General features: G+C 36.6%; 1 protein-coding gene across 6 annotated transcripts in view; it reads right to left on the bottom strand.

Annotated features, from left to right (window-relative positions):
- SLC41A2 (solute carrier family 41 member 2) overlaps positions 1–22595 on the bottom strand; it is a 120351-nt gene that overhangs the window by 16773 nt on the left and 80983 nt on the right. For all 6 annotated transcript variants that reach the window (XM_041755143.1, XM_041755142.1, XM_041755140.1 and 3 more), the window contains 2 exons: positions 19860–19991; positions 17925–18073 (listed from right to left, as the gene is read on the bottom strand). In XM_041755143.1, the coding sequence (XP_041611077.1) occupies positions 17925–18073; positions 19860–19991 (281 nt within the window). The remainder of the gene's footprint in view (positions 1–17924; positions 18074–19859; positions 19992–22595) is intronic.

Genomic DNA, 22595 nt, shown 5'->3' with positions numbered 1-22595 from the left:
AAATTTCAAAAAATACATGTGAAGTAAAAGGAGGCAAAGAGTACATATTTAGATTTACTTATATGAAATTATATAAAAGGAAAATGTAATTTATAGTGATAGAGAATAGATCAGTGATTGCCTAAAACCAGGGATTGGAGGGACACTGACTGCGATGTGTTGACTGGGGTGGTTATTACAGGGGTGTACACATATCTCAAAACTCATCAAACTTAACACACTTTACATGGGTATATTTCACTGCATGTAAGTTAAACCTTAATGTTATTTTCTTTCAAATTGCTTTTGTTGAAAAGTTCATCTCTTTGTATTAAGTAGCAATGTGCACCACATAGGGAGAGGTTTGAAAAACATCTGTTAAGCTTTTAAAATCTGTTTAGAAAGGCAATTCCTAAAAATATATAAAGATTCTTGCAGGATATAAAATCAATGCACAGAAATCAGTTGCATTTCTATACACTAACAATAAGGCAGAAGAAAGAGAAATAAAGAAATTGATCCCATTCACAATTGCCTAGGAATAAGCCTAACAAAAGAGATAAAGGATCTGTACTCTGAAAACTACAGAACACTTACTAAAGAAATTGAGGAAGACAAACAGAAAGGGAAAAACATTCCCTGCTCAAGGATTGGAAGAACTAATACTGTTAAAAGTCTATGCTACCCAGAGCAATCTGTACATTCAATGCAATGCCTATCAAAATACCACCAGCATTTTTCATAGAGCTGGAACAAACCATCCTAAAATTTGTAGAGAACTAGAGAAGACCCTGAATAACCAAAGAAGTGTTGAAAAACAAAACCAAAGCTGGTGGCATCACAATTCTGAACTTCAAGCTGTATTACAAAGCTGCAATCATCAACACAGTATGATACTGGCATAAAAATAGACACGTAGAGGAACGGAACAGAAGAGAAAATCCAGAAATGGACCCTCAACTCTATGGTCAACTAATCTTTAACAATGCAGAAAAGAATATGCAATGGAAAAAAAAGTCTCTTCAACAAACGGTGTTGGGAAAATTGAACAGCCACATGCAGAAGAATGAAACTGGACTACTTTCTTATACCATATACAAAAAATAGACTCAAAATGGATGAAAGATCTAAATGTGAGACAAGAATCCATCAAAATTCTAGATGAGAACACAGGCAGCAACCTCTTTGACCTTAGCTATAGCAAGAGAAACAAAAGCAAAAATGAACTACTGGGACTTCATCAAGATAACTTTTACACAGCAAAGGAAATAGTCAACAAGACTAAAAGAAGATATTTGCAAATGTCTTATCAGATAAAGGGCTAGTATCCAAAATCTGTAAAGAACTTATCAAACTCAATACCCCAACAAACAAAAAAATCCAGTCAAGAAATGGGCAGAAGACATGAAAAGGCATTTGTCCAAAGAAGACATACAAATGGCCAACAGACACATGAAAAAATGCTCAATATCACTCAGTATCAGGGAAATACAAATCAAAACCACAGTGAGATACCAGCTCACGTTAGTCAAAATGGCTAAAATTAACAAGTCAGGAAATGACAGATGTTGGTGAGGATGCAGAGAAAGGGGAACCCTCTTATACTCTTGGTGGGAATGCAGTCTGGTGCAGCTACTCTAAAAACAGTATAGAGGTTTCTCAAGAAGTTAAAAATAGAGTACCCTAGGGGCAGCCTGGGTGGCTCAGGGGTTTAGCGCTGCCTTCAGCCCAGGGCCTGATCCTGGAGACCCAGGATTGAGTCCCACGTCAGGCTCCCTGCATGGAGCCTGCTTCTCCCTCTGCCTGTGTCTCTGTCTCTCTCTCTCTCATGAGTAAATAAATAAAATTTTTTTAAAAGAGTACCCTACAACTCAGCTATTGCACTACTAGGGCTTTATCTAAAGGATACAAACATAGTGATTAGAAGGGGCACACGCACCCCAATGTTTATAGCAACAATGCCTACAATAGCCAAACTATGGAAAGAGCCCAAATATCCATTAACAGATGAACAGATAAAGAAGACATGGTACGTGTGTATACACACACACACACACACACACACACACACATATACACATATGTATAATATTCCATTATATATATATATATATAATATTATTCAGCTATCAAGAAGAATGAAATCTTGCCATTTGCAATGAGGTAGATGGAACTAGAGAGTATTATGCTAAGCAAAATCAGTCAGAGAAAGACAAATACCATATGATTTCATTCATATGTGTAATTTAAGAAACAAAATAGGTGAATAAGGGGAAGGAAAGGAAAATAAGATGAAAACAGAGAGGGAGGCAAACCATAAGAGATGCTGAACTCTAGGAAACAAACTGAGGGTTGCTGGAGGTGAGGGGAGTAGGGGGATGGGGTAACTGGGTGATGGGCATTAAGGAAGATATTTCATATAAGGGTACTGGGTGTTTTGTGCAAATGATGAATCATTAAATTCTACCACTAAAATTAATTTTAAAAATAAATTGAATATATATATATAATATATATATTATTCTATTATATAGAGAGAGACTTTGATAGAGTTTTCTTTGCAGCAACGGCCTATAGCAGGGGTCAGCAAACTATACTCCTGGTCAAATCTGGCCTACCACCTGTATGGCCCATACACTAAGAATGGTTTTAATATTTTTCAAATGGTTAAAGATAATCAAAGGAAGAATAGTATTTTTTGACACATAAACATATAGGAAATTTAATTTCCAGTGTCCATAAGTAAAGCTTTGCTGGGACGTGGCTATGCTCATTTATTTACACGATGTCAATGGCTGTTGCTATGCTGTCATAGCAGAGCTGAGTACCTGTGACAGAAACCATGTGATCTGCAAGGCCTAAAATGTTGACTATCTGGCCTTTTACAGGAAAAGTTTGCTGATCCCTACCCTAGAGTCTGGGGCCTCTTTCCATCATCATCCACTAATAAATAATGAGATTACCAAGTTAAATTCTCAGTCCTTTTACTTGTGATGAGGTAGAGAGAACAAAGACTTTGGAGTAAGTAATACAGCTCTAAGTTCAAATTTCATCTACTACTTAACTACTTCTGTTACTCTAGGTAAATCTTTTAAGCTTACAGCCTCTCAGATTGTCACTTGGAAAGTAAGGAAGACTACGCACATCTCAGGGTACTGCTAAAAGGATAAACATTAGTTCATATTTTTCTTGTGAGTAAGGTATCCAAGAATAGTGGCTCATCAATTATGGGTCTTCAATTCTTCTTCTGGCACAAGTTAGTCACCAAACTTCATTTACTTTTGTTGTTATTTGTGCCTTTATCTATACTTAATATAAATGTTACAATAAATTTATTATGTATTCTTTTTGTGTCTGGCTTCTTCTGCTCAAACAATGAGGAACTGCGTCAGTATTTGCCCAAATACTCAAAGTACACTGAACACATCTCAAATCCAATTTAACAAATATTTATTTATACCTAACATAGAAAACACTGTGATAAAGCTTTCTGGATCATTTAGAAAAGAATACAACATAGTTATTGCTTTCAATGAGATCAGAATCTGCATGAAGAAACATGACTGAAATGCCTAAAATAATCTAATACTATAAAGCTGAATACTTATTTGATTATTATTTGCTGTATCAGGCAGAAGCTGGTGCTGAGTTTATGATGATGAATAAAATAATCCATGGTCTTTTTATCCATGTCCAGGTACAACCCTGTCTGAAAGGAATGTCCATTATTCAATTATTATTTTTTAAAGATTTTATTTATTTATTCATGAGAGGCAGAGAGAGAGAGGCAGACATACAGGCAGAGGGAGAAGCAGGCTCCCCGCAGGGAGCCCAATGTGGAACTCGATCCTAGGACCCCAGGACGGTGCCCTGGGCTGAAGGCAGGTGCTAAATCGCTGAGCCACCCAGAGACCCCCATTATTCAATTAAAAACAAAACAACACAAAATATAATCCCTGGATAAAACTAAACTAGCAACATCCTCTGGGAAAAAAATGGAAGGGATCTTAGCAGAGCTGGAAGGTAATACCAGTTGAGAACCTAAAAGAGGTTCTTCAGAGCACTTCCAGAAAAATGATTCATGGAAAGCTGACTATTAACTCAAGATTCTCAGAGCAAAGATGACCATACAAAGTACACAGCTTCCACACAAGACTACCAAAATAACAGTTTCAGCTACAGATAATAGAATGGTTTTGAATTTTCTTTTGGCCAACCAAAACCACTACTAACACTTGTGTTATTTAACCCTGGCCAACATTACAGGTGAAAGAAAGCAATCTATATCTAAGCTAAAAGAAAAGGTAATCTGGTTACTTGGAGAATGTTTAAGACTTATTTTCTGGGTCAGGCCTGAAAAATCTTAGGTAATGCTAGTGAATATACCCTAGTCCCTTCTTCTAATACTCCTCATTATTCTGGTTTGTCTCACAGTTCTTTGAGGCTTATTGTCTAGAGCCTCAAATTATTTGAAAGCCACTGTCCCAGCAGATGTTTCAGCAAATGATGCAAAGGAAAAAAATGAAATTATGCTGATTGATATAAACTAAAAAGCAGATCTTCACAAATGAAACCCTGCTTTCAAGAAGAATCAGCAACCTAGGTGAAGGTCTGGACAATCCCTTGGGATCTCCTGCAGCTTTGGCTGAGTGAAGAACAAAAATGGAGACTGAGAATTTAGAACTTCATTCATCCTCTCCTAGGAAAACACTGATGATTTTTTAGCCACATTAACAAAAAGCTATCAGAACTACTTTTGAACTCATTCAATCAATAAACAACTTACATATATTGAACATACTTTAAAAGCCAGCCAAACAGTGATAGTCCTTGCTTCCTAAAGTAGCCAATTAGGAACAGATTCAGTCCAATAAATACACGGTTTGGGGCCAACCAAACAAAACACAGTCACAACCAAGTAACCATATTTGTACAGATGGCATCAACTCACTCATGCTTTTGGACATCTGCCAATCCTTCAGCCCACACTTTCCTAAAATCTGATGTAAGATCAGCAGTTTGCTGGGCTGGAGAGATTCTTCCTGACTGACCCCAGCATAGCTCCCACCCAACAGTGAGCAATAAAGTCAACTCTGTCTCTTTACTTTAGATACCGAATGATGGTCTCATCATTCTTTGACATCCTTTAAACATTCCTTTTAACAATACAACTAGAACTAACATGGATATTTAGCTTTAAATTAAAAAAAAAAAAGTGGTATGGTACTAAATATTTATTTTTTTAAATAAACTCAAAAATTTTAATAATAAAATCAATTAGGTCAGGATTTCTTTCTTTTAAATTTTATTTATTCGTGAGAGACACACAGAGAGAGAAGCAGAGACATAGGCAGAGGGAGAAGCAGGCTCCATGCAGGGAGCCCGATGTGGGACTCAGTCCCGGGACTCCAGGATCACGCCCTGAGGCGAAGGCAGATGCTCAACCGCTGAGCCACCCAGGTGTCCCAGGTCAGGATTTCTATGGTGACTATTCTGAGATCACAATCAACCAAGAATTATTCTGGCAAATTTCTTGAGTAATGGTTTTTATGTTTTTCAATTAAATGCTTTTACAGAGCTCTGTTAAAATATTTTTATTTTTTTTTGTTTTTTGACGGTGATATGAAAAGTCCTCTAAGTCATATCTGCAGTCTCAGCAGGATTCAGAGCACGGCTGGTTATATTCCTAGCCAGAGTGCTAGAAAAAGATGGCTCAGCTTCTCTGGCCCTACCTTCATCTTCATCAGGACTGACAAGCCTGAAAAGAGCACCTTTTCTCAATGGGCTTGCTATCCAGGGATCCAGCATGCTTGCTGTGTCTACAGTGAGGCAGACAATCATTTCATCTTCCATGCCTGACTAGCCTAGAGCCTGAGCATACTTGTCTAGAGAATTCATCATAAATATGGATTTAGAAAAGTGTCCCGCTTTCAGACGCTACAACCTATAATGTCATCACACTATTGTATTATAAATATTGTATTATATTGTACAAATATTGTAATATTGTATCACAAAAACAATCACAAGGCTATAAAAGAATCTCAAAACTTCACCTGTTTCAACTGCCTACCTTGAGGTTACCATATTCATCACCTCCCGAAGCTAAAGCAGATGTTTTTATGGGAGAAAAAAATTTTTGAACTGTTGATCCTCCCCTCTTCAGACTCTTCCTTCAGCCCAAACTGACAGAAACCAATTAAAAGACAGAGGCACACACAAATAAAGAGATTCTCATTTTCCATTTGAAATCTAGTGATTTCAAATTTTGAAGAGAAAAGAATGTGAATGAGGTCAGCCAACCTGTTAAAATCCCCTGGTTGGGGCACCTGGGTGGGTTCAGTTGGTTAAGTGTCTGACTCTTGGTCTCAGTTCAGGTCTCAATCTCAGGGTCGCAAGTTCAAGTCCCACATTGGGCTCCACTCTGGCCATAAGCCTACTTTAAAAAATAAATAAATAAAATAATATCCCCTGGTTGCTTAGCTCTTTCCTTTGAGATGCCATCTGGGAATAGGATTTTAGTGTGGTAATTTAAAAAATATATGAGCACACCATTCAATAAGGCCTACTATGTGCCACACAATTAAACATTATTACTACCATGCAGAGGAGAATCATCGTCCTCATCTTACAGGCAAGAATAAGGTCCCCAAGAACTTAAGTAACTTGCCTAAGGCTAAGCCAATTAACTCTCTCAGTGGGTGATTATCCTGGGATTCCAGTTATGGGGGTACTGCCACCATTCTTATTGAGAATAATGACTCCAAGGAATTAGTGGGGTATCAGAATAATGGTAGGGACTCTTGATGCTAGATTCCATAGGTTCTGATCCCCTCACTGATCCCCTAAGGGACTCATTACTCCAGTAAACTACAGCTACTGAAGATGATATTAAAATAGTGAGACAGTAATAGCACCTTATATGGATTAGCTCATTTTATCCTTAAAACAACCCACACAGTCGGTCTATTCTTAGCCAATTTTTTACAGGCAAGAAAACACAGTCCCTGAGAGGTTACCCTGCCTAAGCTGACATGGGCATGAGTGGTGGAAACCAGAGCCCAACTCTTATATACTATATACTCCAGTGCATCAAATGAATGTATCAGATCTCTCAAGTTTGTTGGGAGTGGAACAAAGTTTGAAAAGCATCATTTTATAAAACACAATAAACTCTTCATTCTGGTCATCAAGATCCCTCATGATCTTGCCACAAATTATAATTTTCAACCTGATTTTTCATCACTTCCTTACATAAGCACCTATGCCCCAGAAATTTTCTTACTATTTTCTGTAAATGCACCGAATTTTCTCATTTACCTAATGTTACCACTTCCTTCTGCTGGGGTTTTCTATGGATTCTACAAAATAAAATTTTATCCATTATAAATCTTCCTCCCCACATAGGAAAAATTTCTCCCACTACTGAAATTCCATAGCACTCTGTCCTTCTCTCCAGACACTCAAGACATATTTGTGTTCTTGACTGGATTCCTACCTGACTTCAATAGATATAGATTCTGTGTAAACTCTGTGGAATGAATGCTTTTCTGATGCAAAATGCCTGGCTGGAAGAAATAGGAAGATGTAACAAAACCAGAGAAAAAAGATTGCTTTAAGACTTCAGAAATTGCCATCCTAAGAACTATGACCCTCTAAGACCACAACAAAGTGTCAACTTATTCTTGTAAAACACAGTGGTTAGGAGTGTAGACTGTAGATTCTATCTTGCTGTGTGGATTCGGACAAGTCACTCAACTCTCTACATCAACTGCCTCGTCTGAGAATGGGAATAGCATAACTTAGCTCACAGAGTTGAGTACTCACTGAGTTCATGTATGTAAAGTGCCTAACAGTGAAGAGATAATAATAATAATAATAATAATAATAATAATAATAATAACAATAAATATAATACAAATATTTGCTGTTATCATTTTTGAAACTTTTCTAAAGATTGAAAATGTGGCTGACATCACCAAAACTCAAAAAGGGAACTGTCAGAGATGGGAAATGTTCAGAATGAACAACTTAAGTGATAAGAAGAGGTATTGGCTTATACACAGGAAGACCAGTACTCTTTTCTTCTCACAAGATCAAGGGGAGATATAACTGAACACTATAAGCCAAATTATGGCAGAAAGAGGTGAACATAGAATTCTGGGTAAAAAACAGACCCACTGGGGCACCTGGGTGGCTCAGTGGTTGAGCGTCTGCCTTTCACCCAGGGTGTGATCCTGGAGTCCTGGGATCGAGTCCTGCATCAGGCTCCCCACAGGGAGCCTGCTTCTAGAGAACCTCTGCCTATGTCTCTACCTCTCTCTCAATGTGTCTCTCATGAATAAATAATATCTTTAAAAAAACCCAACAGACCATTAAAAATTAGCTGTTTGAAAAAAAATCAGCTGTTTGGACTTGGAATACATTTTTTCAGGAATACAATTTTTGCCTGGGTTCTGGGTAACCCATAAAAGCCAATTTAACTTAGTATTACTATAGTAGTAATTATCGATTTTCATATTAATAGCTGCAGTTACCAGCTTATTTTAATGTTAGCATATACATTACTAAGTGTGTACAATGCTTTGTAACAAATCATCTTTACTGGAGAAGTGGGAATTCACAAAATTAAATATCATGAATGTAGGAGGGGATCTGAGTGATAACTAGGGTCACTGTGTTTCCTTGTTTGCCCAGGATAGTGATGGTTTATGTTTGTCATTCTAATTATCAATAACTCCCTTTCACTCTCAAAAGTGCCCTGGTTTCGATGAAAATCATATGGTCACATTAGTGTTAGTATCTTTACCCCTAAGTTACAAGTCAGGAATCTAAGCCACAGAGCAGTGCTGTGACTTAGCCAGTCACAGAGTTAGAAGGGACCAGAAATACTTATTCCTAGTCTTGGAGTCTTCGTGTTCCACTGCATGCACTCACAAGTAGCAGGATTAACGGTGATGACAGTGATGGCTAGGATCTGGGGCACTGCAGTGCATATCACATAAAGTCTAAGTGAGTAAGGCTCTCCCCATCCTAGAAGGACTCTACAGCATTGGGAGTTGAGGCTGGAGACATTTAGGGGATTTTTGCTTGTATGCCCTAAGCCTGGCCTACTGCTCTTTTCACTGTTCCCCCTTGTGGCTTCTTGCCTAGCACTCTTACTGATATGGGAAATATGTCTTTTTTTTCTTTAAGATTTTATTTATTTATTCATGAGACACACACACACACACACACACACACACACACACAGAGAGAGAGAGAGAGAGAGAGAGAGAGAGAGAGAGAGGCAGAGACACAGGCAGAGGGAGAAGCAGGCTCCATGCAGGGAGCCTGACATGAGACTTGATCCCGGGTCTCCAGGATCACACCCTGGGTGAAAGGCAGAAGCTCAACCCCTGAGCCACTCAGGTGTCCCTGGGAAAGATGTCTTTCAACAGGTAACTGGAGATGGTAGAAAAGGAGTCCAGACTGAAGACAACAATATGAGGGTAAGCAACGAAAAGGTGCTATCTAAAGCTTAGGGCATTCATCAGAAGAGCAAAAAAAAAAAGAGAACTGCAATAAAGAACAGGGGTCAAAAGGAAGGTGAATGGTGAGGAGGTTTAAAAAAAAAAAAGGCCTCAGGGCATTGAATAACCAGCTTCAATAATGAGGGGAAGGAAGAAATGATGGCTCTGACAATAACGATGATAAACTGCAGCCACTAACATTGGAAAAACTTATTAGGTCCTGGGAATTCCACCAAGTAATTTATATACATTAGCTTAGCCCTCATTACCATCCTCTGAGTTAGGGAAAAAAAATAGGCCAAGGAGGTTACAAAACATGATTAAAGTGACAAAATAAGTAGCAGAGCAGAGATTCCAACTCCTGTCTGACTCTAAAAATCTCTGATCTTTCTACAATATTCTGCACATTGGGATCTTATCTTCTCTCTTTTCCTTTATCCTTTGTATGTGACATTTGTGATTACATGTAGCCTGGCTTATAAATATTTTTCTTCTATGGAAAGATTAATTTTGTGTCTCTATTCATTGCTAAAATGGCACTAAATCATGTGAACATGACTACAGAACTAAGATGGGTCAGTGTTTCTTTCAGTAAGTATGTAGACCATATTTCTACCCCAAGCATGTTCTACCAGATAAGAAATGGAAGACACTTGCTCCTAATTTACACCATTTGTGTTGTGGCCATGGTCAGATAACAAACATACATTTCAAAATGGCTACGAACTATTATTTATAAGACAGAAACTGTTACTGGGAAAATTCATTGATCAGTATATCCTGATTATACATTTTATTACGAGTGGCATACATTTGCTCGTTTAAAGTGGGCTTGAGATTTGCTAAGCACAATTCTTCTGAGACTATGAACCTGTGCAATTTGCACATAAGTATAAAATTCAAAACCATATACTGTCTACGAAAAGGTAGTAACAAAAACTAACGAGACTTCTGTTTTAAAAATCATATTAATAAAAAGTATAAAAATTACTATCTTGCTAAGAATAATTTCATCTTTACTGGTATTAACTGAAGTTTCTTGTCAGCTATAATAGATAGTCCGATCCTCCCCTTAAAAAAAATCTATTGAAGTATTTTTAAAGATTAAAATCCAGGCACTGGCAAAAAAAAAAAAATCTCATTGTGAAGTTACAGAAGAAGACTCTATTGTTATATGCAGGGAAGTCTTAATAAATCCAATCTCCCATGACTGAGAGAAGATCGTAAAGGCTAGGGACAATGTGCTTCTATTTCTTTGTACAGGGACTAGCATAGTGCTTGGAAGACTGCATGTATTATGGATTTGATAAAAATCCTGATATGTACAATTCTCAATTTTATATATTGAGAACTTGCTGTTGTTACACCATTTAATGGAAATATTTTGTCTCCCTCACATGAAACAACAGAGCCAGGAGCAAAGGTTTTCTACAACCAACTTTCACAATGACTTTCTTATGGAATTTGGTGCTGCTGAAATTTTAGTAGCATTCTTAATGACCTAATTTTCTGCACAAAACAGTGCCTAAAATAGAGAATTAAAAATTTCATTTAGAAATGGTTTTGATTCATAGTTGACACCAATTAGCAAGCACTTTGTTGGAATTCTTTTTTTAAAATATTTTATTTATTTATTCATGAGAGACTGAGAGAGAAAGAGAGAGGCAGAGACACAGGCAGAGAGAGAAGCAGGCTCCATGCAGGGAGCCTGATGTGGGACTCAATCTTGGGACTCCAGGAGCATGCCCTGTGGGCTGAAGGCAGGTGTTTAACCGCTGAGCCACCCAGGTGGCCCACTTTGTGGGACTTCAATAGGCATCTAGAACTAAAAAGTCTCTTTTCTTCCCATTAAAAGATTTTATACCAAAACAAATTAATATACCCTATATGTGCTTATTTTTTGCTTCTTGTAGGGTATGTCATCCCAGCTTTATGCTTTTGTCTTTTCATAGACAAAGGAAGCAGTTAGGATTTCAAACACAAAGGGAAACTAGTAGAGACTTTATTTTTTTTATTTTTTAGTAGAGACTTTAATTAGGGAAACAAGCCATAATGTACTTTGTTCCCTTTCTGCTCAAGAAATTGCCAGTCCGCTTATTTGATTGATAGTTACTTTTGTACCTTCTTAAGTTTATTATGCTGTCAAAATACTATATCCTTGAAAAAGACTATAGAGAATAAGGCAAACAAAGAATTAGAGACAGAAAACTCTGAAGAAGGTATCAGGATTCCCTTCAGTAGATCTTAGAAGGAAAGTCAACGAGGTTCATCAGAGCCTGGAATTCCATATTATGCTTTTGATTTCACAAATTAACAAGCTTTGCGCAGTGAAGGAAGCATCTGAATAAGTAAGATGTGAAGGGGAGGAAATCATCACTTAGAAAGAAAGACCCCAATCATCTCTAAGTTTCTGGAAGAAAGGGCTCTCTGGTTCTATAAAATCAAAGTTGTGGGTTCAATGGGCTAATGTGACACAGATGAAAAAATTGTGTTCTAAAGCCAACAGCTATATCCTTAGCCATGGCTAGCAGTCTTATAAATATTGGCTGATGGCACAAAAGATATAATGAGTAGTCCAGGATGGTTAGCTTGGTGCCAACCTATCCTTACTGCTGAAAAAAAAAAAAAAAAGACTCAAAATGCAATATGACCAGTGATGTACGAAATATAAATGTCTCTCATAGATTATTCTGGCCTTGACATATTCCAACGAATCCTGACTGCTCTTGGGCCCTGGGCAAGAACACAAGTAAGTTGTATAATCCATCACAGCTACCAACTGTAGTTCGGTGGCCTTACTGCATACAACAAAAACACATTTATTAGATTCCTTCTAATTGCAAGACACATGATAAATGCCTAAATAATGTAATTTGTAACATCTAAGTGGATTTTTAAAATTTAAAGAATAGCTTTAAAAAATTGTAGTTAATGTGTGCCAAGGGCAAAACAAGATACAAGATACTTGACCATTGCAAGTCCCAAACCACTTCAAATTGAAGTTGACTTTTTTTATTTTTCATTTGATATAAGAAATAGTCAGCTACAGGACCAAAATTAGAAAGTTAATGTGCTCTGAAAAAACTCTTGTGTTAGGGGTGCCTGAGTGGCTCAGTTAAACATGGGACTCTTGATTTTGGCTCAGGTCATGATCTCAGGGTTGTAAGACTGAATTCTGTGTGGGTCTCTGCTTTGGGCATGGAGCCTGCTTAAGACTCTTTACCTCTCCCTCTCTCCCACCCTCTCTCTAAAACAAACAGATAAAACATTCTTGTGTTAACATCTTAAATAAAATCTTAATTTTTAAAACTCATTATGCAGAAGTTCAAAAATACACAGAACAGTATAAATGAACCCATACCATTCTTATGTACCATCACTCAGTTTCACCAGTGATCACCTCATGACCAATACTGTTTTATCTATATACCCCTACCTTTCTCTAGATACCAAGTCATTTCATTTCTAAACATTTCAAAAAAAACTTATAATTCTGGCTGAATGTTGATAGAATTTGGAGGTTTTATGTTTTATTTCTCAATGCCTCTTATTCTCAATACCTAAGTCATTTGAAAGAGAGAAACCTGGTGTTTACTGAAAGCAAAGAGAAGAAAATTCAGAGTTTTCAGTTTTTCTGGCATTTATGGGGTTTAAATACAGTTGTAAACTTTTCTCTTCCCTTCAGTGAAGAAGGAGACATGGCTGGCAAGATATAGTCATTCAGAGGTAGCCCCCCGGCCCCTGCCCCCAACCACTCCCACCTCCTAGGCTCTAGCCAGCTCAGCCTGCTCCTTTGCATGGATTCTGAGACCTCCAGCAAGCCCTGGGCAAAGCCCCAAACCCTACTGTGATCCCAGGCTCCAGCAAGAAATGGCCCTCAGAAAAAAAAAAAAAAAAAGAAAGAAAAGAAAAGAAAAAAAAGATATAGTCATTCAGTTTAACAAAAACTAACTGAGCACTAGAGATGGGGCTAGGTAAAAAAGTAAAAATGAGTAAGTCAAAGATCCCTTCTCTAGAATGGGTGAGACACACATAAACAGATGATGTTGATAAAATATGGAAAAGCTAGAATAATGATATTCACAGGGGACTATGGGCACAGAATAAGGGCACTCAGACCAAATCAAGTATTCAAATAAGGCTTCCAGGAAGAGCTGATATCTGAGTAAATGCAAAAATACTACAAATGATTGTTACTATGTATGTCATTATAATAAGTCCAATATGAGGTTTCTTTCAAACAGATTTCCTTCATTTAGTTGGCTGGGGAATTGGGTGGTGAGGGGGTGGGGTGGCGTATTCATCAAATAATATTAGGAAGAAAGTAAAACACCAAGAATTCAAAAACAACCACTATATAATGTCTTGTGTAGAAGACCATAAGGAAAAGGGCTTGGTCTCTAGCCTCCAGGAGGTAGGAAATCTAAATGTGAAGAAAATAAACATGCATCAGAAAACCTTATTACTGAATATTCCATCAAAATATAGAGTTTTGGGATGGGAAGGGTGAACTAAAATATTTGAATAAGAGCTGGGTGTTAACCCAAGTGAGTCTTAAAGTGGTCAAGGAATCTTTGTCTTTAGAAATTATTTCATCATTCTGTCCATCTTTGAATTGATTGAAGTAGGCAGGGGAAGGCCTTTTATCTAAATCTCAATTTCCAAAGAAGTGTGTGTGTGTGTGTGTGTGTGTGTATTTACATGTGTGTCACATATGTTAGTGTCAGAACATGATGGTTTGATTTGAGCATTTACAATCTGACTCTAAGCTATTCCACTGGAATAATATACAATGTATGGTACATGCAAAGATCTAGTCTGGCAGATTAGCTGATTCTTGGGGAAATAGTAAAAACTAAAACCCATAAAAATGAAAGTTGTAAAAGATACATAAGAAAATCAATCAACATTATAAGATTAAAAAATATTTTCCAATTGTAATCAGAGATCAATGCCTCATCACTTACATTTCTAGTTTTAATAACGACAGCATCAGTTAACACTTAAATAGCATCTACTATGTAGTAAGCTTTCTATAATTAACTCATTTAATCTTAAAAATAAGTTATGAGGTACGTACTCTTATTCCTCCCATCTTATAAGAAGGTAACTGAGATACAGATGATTAATATTACTCTTTCTTCACCTCCAGTTTTTCAACCTTTACTTGTCAGAATTAAGTCAGAGGATAGAAAAAGACATGTAGGATTTCTCTGAGTATAGGCTGAAATCTAATATTTTTGTAAGTTCAGAAAAATTATATCCTTATTGACTCAGGTGAAATGATGTGTGATAGTGTGCTGACAAAGAGCCATAAACATAAATGTAAAATCAATCCATGAGGCTAAGAGGTGGAGTTGCAAATAGAAACATGCTCTAAAAATGGCATGTTTATCAACAGATCAGACAACAATCTCTGAAATTTCCCATGGGACTGAAGAATGCACCTTTTTCATAATACTTACACAGAGATAAATGACTGTATCATATACAGCAATAAAGGAAGCCAGTGGCAAAAAAGCATTTGAAATAACTTTTGTCCCTACTGCACAGGAGAAAAATATTACTCCCTAGGTAGAGTTAGTTGCTTTTTTATTCCAAGCTCTGAAAGCACCTTATATGTAGCTATTCCCAGCATTTGTATATTACATTACAATATAATTATCTGTTCATGTAGTAGTCTTCCCTCCAGAGATAGGGTCTGAATTTATTCATCCTGGGATTTAAAACCCATCTCTATATCTAGTAGAATGAAGGTTTACTGGATGAATCAATGATGATTTGATAGGTGACCTTTAATAAACTCTCAGGTACTACAAAGCATTATAGAAAAGCTTAAAATATCAATTAAGGGCAGGTGAGTGTCTGCCTTCGGCTCAGGCCATGATCTCAGGGTCCAGGGATCCAGGCCCACGTCAGTTCCTTCCTCAGCAGGGAGCATGCTTCTCCCTCTCCCCACCTGCTTGTGCTGTCTCCTACTATTTCTGTCCAATAAATAAAATCTTAAATATATATATATATATCAATTAAGTCATAGGGTGTTTGATATTTTAAGAGTAGATTCCAGTCTCCCTTGCCTGGCACTTGAGCCCTTTCTATGTGGCCCTAATGTACCTTCTTAACCTTCTCTCATCTACTCCCTCCTCCTACTTATATTCTGGGTATGAAGGTATGAATTACTTTCTCTTTCCAACACAAACTCTGTACTTTCTCATCTCCATGCTTTTACTTTCCAGAAGTTTTAAGTTATTTAGTCCTAGTATAAAATACCTAAGCCTACTTATTTAACACGGTGCTAATCTGTTTATTATAAGACAATCATAAAAATAGAAGAAAATAGACATTTTAAGCAAATGAGGAAAAAATACACGATGTTCTAACTTTTTTTTCCTGTATACATTGGATTGCTTTGTATGTCCTTCACTTTGAAAATCACAGATTTACATGAAAAGAACAAATCTCATAGAGCTTTTGTGAAATTAAGTGAATCGATATGTTTCATGCACTTAGAACAGTGTTGGTCTTGAAGGCCAAATTTAAATATTCTCTCGTCAAAAAATTATTTGAATGTATCTTTTATGAGGTTAGAATTTCTCACTGTAGGAGGTGCTAATCCTACAGAGTTTAGCAAGAAGCCAAGCCTAAGAAGCCAAAGAAAAGTGGAAACTGTTGGAAAGATTGGGTTTATGGAAAATGATGCAAAGGAAAAAAGATGTAATTATTAACCCCAAGAAAAATAAAGTACACAAAAAGGAAATACAATCACACTATACTATCCGGCTCGGTAGTACGTGATGTTTACATAGTCACACAAACACTGGCTGCAAATTTAACAAAAAATTGTGATATAACTATATGGAAAAAATGGGGTGTTAACATAATCCCTTAAATCCTCACTTTTTATTAGCAAAAGTCTAAAGTTTAAGGCATGTTACTTTAAAACTTGCAGATACACATAAGAAGAAACAGCTAAAATATTTCAGTGAGTATCTCTGAAGAATGTAACTGGAAAGGTAGAATACATTTCAGTACTATTTAATTTTTAAATTATGTGCATTATATCGGTCAGATGTTAAAATAAAGTTGATTTCCTTAATTTTTAAAATGGTAGTTTCCCACATAAAGATGGCAAGGTGAGCATATATGTTCAACCTACTGTCTCCTGAAATTTCACTCACACAACAAAGATGTAGAAAGGCACAGAGATCTCCCAGAAAAAAAGACAAAAAGGAGAATAAGATCAGAAATGCAAGAGCTTTAGGAATCAAATAAGATTCCAGGAAGAAAGAAGGGGGAAAGAATCAAAGAAATAATTCAAAACTCTTCCTAGAACTGAAGAACACGGATTTTTAGATTGAAAGGGTCAAACAATGTTCAACAAAACAGACAAAGTATATCCAAACCAGGGACCATCAACCTGCAATTTAATAACAAGGGGTAAAAAAAAAGAGATCTTTCAAGCTTCTCGGGAGATAAAAAGAACTTATGTACAATGATATCTACAGTGAGAACAGCACCAGTTATTCTTGATGGGTAAAAGAAGTTAAAAAGCATTGAAGCAAACAAAGCCTTCAAAATTCTAAAAGAAAGAATTTTATATCCATTCAACCTATTCATGTAAAAGCACTTTTACAACATGCAAAAGCTCTCAGGAATCTATCAGAAAATGTGTTCATGTGAAACAAGAGGAAAAAGAAAGTAAGAAAGAAAGAAAGAGGGGATCCCTGGGTGGCGCAGCGGTTTAGCACCTGCCTTTGGCCCAGGGCACGATCCTGGAGACCCGGGATCGCATCCCACGTCGGGCTCCCGGTGCATGGAGCCTGCTTCTCCCTCTGCCTATGTCTCTGCCCCTCTCTCTCTCTCTCTCTCTCTCTCTCTGTGATGACTCTCTGTGATGACTATCATAAATAAAAAAAAAAAAAAAAAAAAATTTAAAAAAAAATAAAAATAAAAAAAATAAAAAAAAAAAAAAGAAAGAAAGAAAGAGGGAGGGAGGGAGGGAAAGGGAGACATGGAATTCTGGAAACAAGAAATCTGAAGGTTTTATTTATTAGATTGTATTAAAAATGAATTTCTTGGTTTTAGGAAGATGAAATCTATACAAAGTCATTCAGTTGCTTTATTTTTTTTTAAAGATTTAATTAATTAATTAATTTGAGAGAGAGGGAGAAAGAGAAGGAGCAGGTAGAGGGGCAGAGGGAAAAGGAGAAGCAGACTCCCCACTGAGTAGGGAGTCTGACATGGGCTCGATCCCAGGACCCTGGAATCATGACCTGAGCCCAAGGCAGATGCTTAACCAACTGAGCCACCCAGGTGCCCCTCAGTTGCTTTTTGAAATGTTAAAATAGTTTATGTGCTCTTAGATTTACATATTTATGCTTGTTACAGCAGTCTGAGGATAAAAAAAAGATTACCAGAGGTTTTAACTCTTACCTGTAGTACAGCAGCAAATAAGTATACCACTATGAAGATCACAGTTAAAGAAGTGTGACCACTTTTCATCAAATGAATAGTGTAGAGGAAAATTAAATGTCCGGGAATCACTAAAAGCAGTAGAACTTGAGCAGACTTATTATTCACTCCTGTAGTAGAAAACATAAAAGTCAAAACAAAATCCTAGCTTGGGTACTAATAAGTCACAGTTGTTAAAATTTAAGGATTACTTTCTACTTACTATACTGTATAGCATTTCATAAAATTCTGTTGCTAACAATACATTTCAACCATTCACAGTTTACTTAATTCTTTAAAATTCTCACTATATGTTATATGCTAATTAAATGGCAGGAAGTTGACAAAAACTTGCTATGAAGAACACTGGCCAGACTTTAATATCTACAGTGATAACAGAGGGAGAACAAAAGAAAACAAAATTCTTAAAGCATAGGAATGTTTTAATTTTACTTTTCCTTCAGAGTTCTTTCACTGATATTTCACTGGGCATTTCTGATTCTTACTCAAAAGTCAATAATAACAAATGTAGTGATCCGAAGAGGCATCTGCACCCCAATGTTTATAGCAGCTGTGTCCACAACAGCCAAACAATGGTAAGAGCCCAGATGTCCATTGGCAGTGAATGGATAAAGATGCGGTATATATGTATGTGTGTGTGTGAGTGTATCTATATACACATGTGTGTGTATACATATATACATATGTGTATATATACATATATATGTATACACACACATACATACCATGGAATATTACTCAGCCATCAAAAAAATGAATCTTGTCGTTGAAATGACATGGATGGAACTAGACAGTATTATGCTGAGCAAAATAAGTCAGTCAGAGAAAGTCAATTATTACATGATCTTACTCATGTGGAATTATGAAACAAAACAGAAGAGCATAGGGGAAGGGAGAGGAAAACAGAATGGGAAGGAATCAGAGAGGGAGACAAACCATAAGAGACTGCTGATCATAGGAAAAACAAATTGAGGATGGCTGGAGGGGAGGTGGGTGGGGGATCAAGGTAACTGGGTGATGGGCATTAGGAGGGCACATGATGTGACTGGGTGCTATATGCAACTGATGATGAATCACTGAACTCTACCTCTGAAGCTAAAAATACACTATATATTAATCGAATTTCAGTTTTAAAAAAGTCAATAATAACCTTTATTTTCCTCAGAAAAGAAGTGATAAGAATTGTGAGGTTTAATACTGTGGTCATAGTTTTTTGGTAGTCACTTCCTGGGTGACACAGGATGCTGTTCCTTATTATAGAGGTTTTTCCCTCTCCTTCCATTTGTTTGGGATCCAATGTCTACATTTAGAAAGGCCAAAAGGGGGCAGCCCGGGTGGCTCAGCGGTTTAGCACCACCTTTGGCCCAGGGTGTGATCCTGGAGACTGGGGATCGAGTTCCCACGTTGGGCTTCCCCAATGCCTGTGTCTCTGCCTCTCTCTCTCTCCCTCTGTCTCTCATGAATGAATAAATAAAATCTTAAAAAAAAAGCTTAAAGGATTAATATAGGAAAGACAGTATATCTGTCTCTCTAAATCACCTAGCAATGTTTTCCTGTGGGTAAAAGGTTCCTCTTTCTTGACTCATGAACAAGACATCCCAGAAAATAGGATGAAACAGAAAAAGTATACAAAATTCCTCAGCAACTGCAGAATTGATACAAATGACTTTTTGTTCACTGAGATTTAATGAACACAATCTACTCTATTTAAAATCTATTTGGGTCTCAGAAATTAAAAAGTCATGCAAAACTATCAAATTCACTATGTATTCACTATGTAATTCACTATGTAATTCACTATGTAATTCACTATGTATTCAGCAAATGTCGCCCATCTCTATTATCAGTGAAGAATTATTCCTGATAAAAAATATGTAAAAATCCACAAGCACATACCTGGTCCAAAAAAAGTTCTAAATGGATAGTAACAACCTTTGGGTTCATCAGGCAATTCTCCTGGAATGCTATGTAAATGGAGGTAGGTAGAAATCCTGCTAGCCTGAATGGCTACCAAATTACCACCAATACCTGAAACATAAGGAAAAACAAACCAATTATCCTCCTATTTTAAACAACTGTAAAAATTCAACCAAAGGCAAGGCTCTTTGTGTTATATCCTGAGCCAATAAAACAAACAAACAAAAAAGAATTCTTCTGAGATGTTGATTTATTTAATGTTAAGGTACATATTCCAAAGGCATAAAGTCATTGTTATGAAAGACTCATGCATTATTTTTCAAATCTGACTCATCCAACTGAAAGCTGACCAGACTAAATAATTTTTTTAAATTACTATCATAGTCAAGATATAAAGATAGGTAGCAAGATGTTTAATGCTTATCACCTTAATGAGAGGAAAAATAAGCTTGATTTTTTTTCAAACAGACAAGGCTTGATATTTTTCTTCTTAGGTCACTAAAGAAATTGGTATGAAGGACTGAAAAAAAAAAACTCAAGAAAGTCAACTTTCAACCTAGATTATCCTCTCAAATACCTTACAAACCTGTCCTACAAGAAACATGAATTTCTCTTGGCAAAAGGAACATAAAACCAGATGGAAATCTGGAACTACACACAGGAAAGAAGGGTGTTAGAAATGTAAAATATATTAGAAAATAGAGAAGATACCATTTTCTCATTTTTAATCTCCTTAAAAGATAACTGGCCATTGAAAGCAAAAATAATAACAATGTATATAGGATTTATAACAAAGCAAAATGTATGACAAAAAGAATACATAAGAAAAAGAAGTGAAAATCTAGGTATACTGATATAAGGTGCTTACCCTTTATATAAATGGGCTAGATTATTATTTGAAAGTATACTGTGGTAAAGATATATGATAAGCCCTAGATCAGTAGTTCCCAAAGTATGGTCTGGGGTCCGAAGGTTAGTTCTAGAAATCTTAACCCCTTGCTAGCAGAAGTCTCAGGAGAGGTTCATATTAGCATGATTAAGGCTTTAAGAAATCCTGGAGTAAAGAAATCTATTTGACCTATACTTCCCAAACTTAATAGACCACAAAACTCACTTATCAAATTATACTATTAATACCTCACTGAACTAGTATTTTGTGAAATCTATTTTTGAAAATGCTACTAGTTCTGAGAGATGTTAATAAGCATTAAAAGATATCTTAGTCACAATATCAACACTGATATGCCCTTACTTTAAACAAAGTGTGTATTTTTGTAACTAATAAAACAGATAAATTAGTAATTTTGAGGGGTGAAAAAGCACAGGCTTCGGAATCAAGCAGATCTGGGTTTATTTTTTATTATTATTATTTTTTAAAAGATTTTATTTATTCTTGAGAGAGAGACAGAGAGAGAGAGAGACACACAGAGAGAGAGAGGCAGAAGAAGCAGGCCCCATGCATGGAGCCCAACATGGGACTTGACCCCAATCCTGGTCTCCAGGATTACACCCCAGGCTGAAGGTGGCGCCAAACCGCTGAGCCACCCGGGCTGCCCCAAGATCTGGGTTTAAATGCTGAGTTACCACTTACTGGGTGTGAGATGATGGGCACATTACTTTCTTATTGTGAGGATGAAATGATATGCATAAAATACCTGCATTATCGGGCACATAGTAGGTACCAACTAGTTAGCAAATGATGATGGTGATGGGTCCTTTAAATAGTACATCCTCTAGCATATCTAAAAATGAAATTCAATTCTCAAAAGCTCCACCTTTTTTGAGGACCATGGAATGGATCTTCTCTATCAATGTTTTTAATGAGTGGAATTTAACATACAGTGAGCTCACTGTGATACCCAACTAAAGAGATTCACTTACTGAGATACAAAAAAGTTTTTACTACCAGGTAATATCATGGCTTCAAAGAGGAGCACTTCGGGGAAGCTCCAGAATTGTTTCTTATGTAAGATGAAGTAACAGAAACACTGATTAAAACCTTACTAATAACAGGGTTGTTATAATACAAATTTTTCACTGAAATGTTGGACATTACAACTCTCATGGTATTAGTGGATAATATTTATGCTAGTGACTTCATCAACTAATTATCACTGAAGAGGATTTGAACAGGTCGAAGTAAAGCAGTAATTCCAGGCAATGAAAATTAGATCTTTGTAGGGCCACGAAATAAGAATCTGGTTAGAAAGACAAAGGAAAAAGTTGTACACATGTATGTATACATGTATGTATGTATTATGTATGTACACATGTAGAGGGCCATTGAAAGGGAAGCAGAAGAATTCAAACTTGATTTGACAGGCAGGAGGAGTTGAAATTTTATTTTATTTTATTTTATTTTATTTTATTTTTTTTAAAGAGTGATCATTTTTTTTTTAAGATTTTATTTATTTATTCATGAGAAACAGAGAGACAGAGAGGCAGAGACACAAGCAGAGGGAGAAGCAGGCTCCATGCAGGAGCCCGATGTGGGACTTGATCCTGGGTCTCCAGGATCATGCCCTGAGCCAAAGGTGGCATTAAACCACTGAGCCACCCAGGCTGCCCCAGAGTTGAAATTTTAGGTATGAAGTTGGATTTTGGAGAACTTGCCTTCATACAACATATATTATTACATATAAATATACAAAAACAATTTATATTACATTTGTAGCATACCCTGTGACATGGTTTCCCTCAGGTAGAATTACTTTT

This window comes from Vulpes lagopus, chromosome 5, assembly GCF_018345385.1.
Source record: "Vulpes lagopus strain Blue_001 chromosome 5, ASM1834538v1, whole genome shotgun sequence".
NCBI lineage: Eukaryota > Metazoa > Chordata > Mammalia > Carnivora > Canidae > Vulpes > Vulpes lagopus.
The sequence above is the reverse complement of the archived record's forward strand: the minus strand, read 5'-3'. Positions and strand labels throughout refer to the sequence as shown.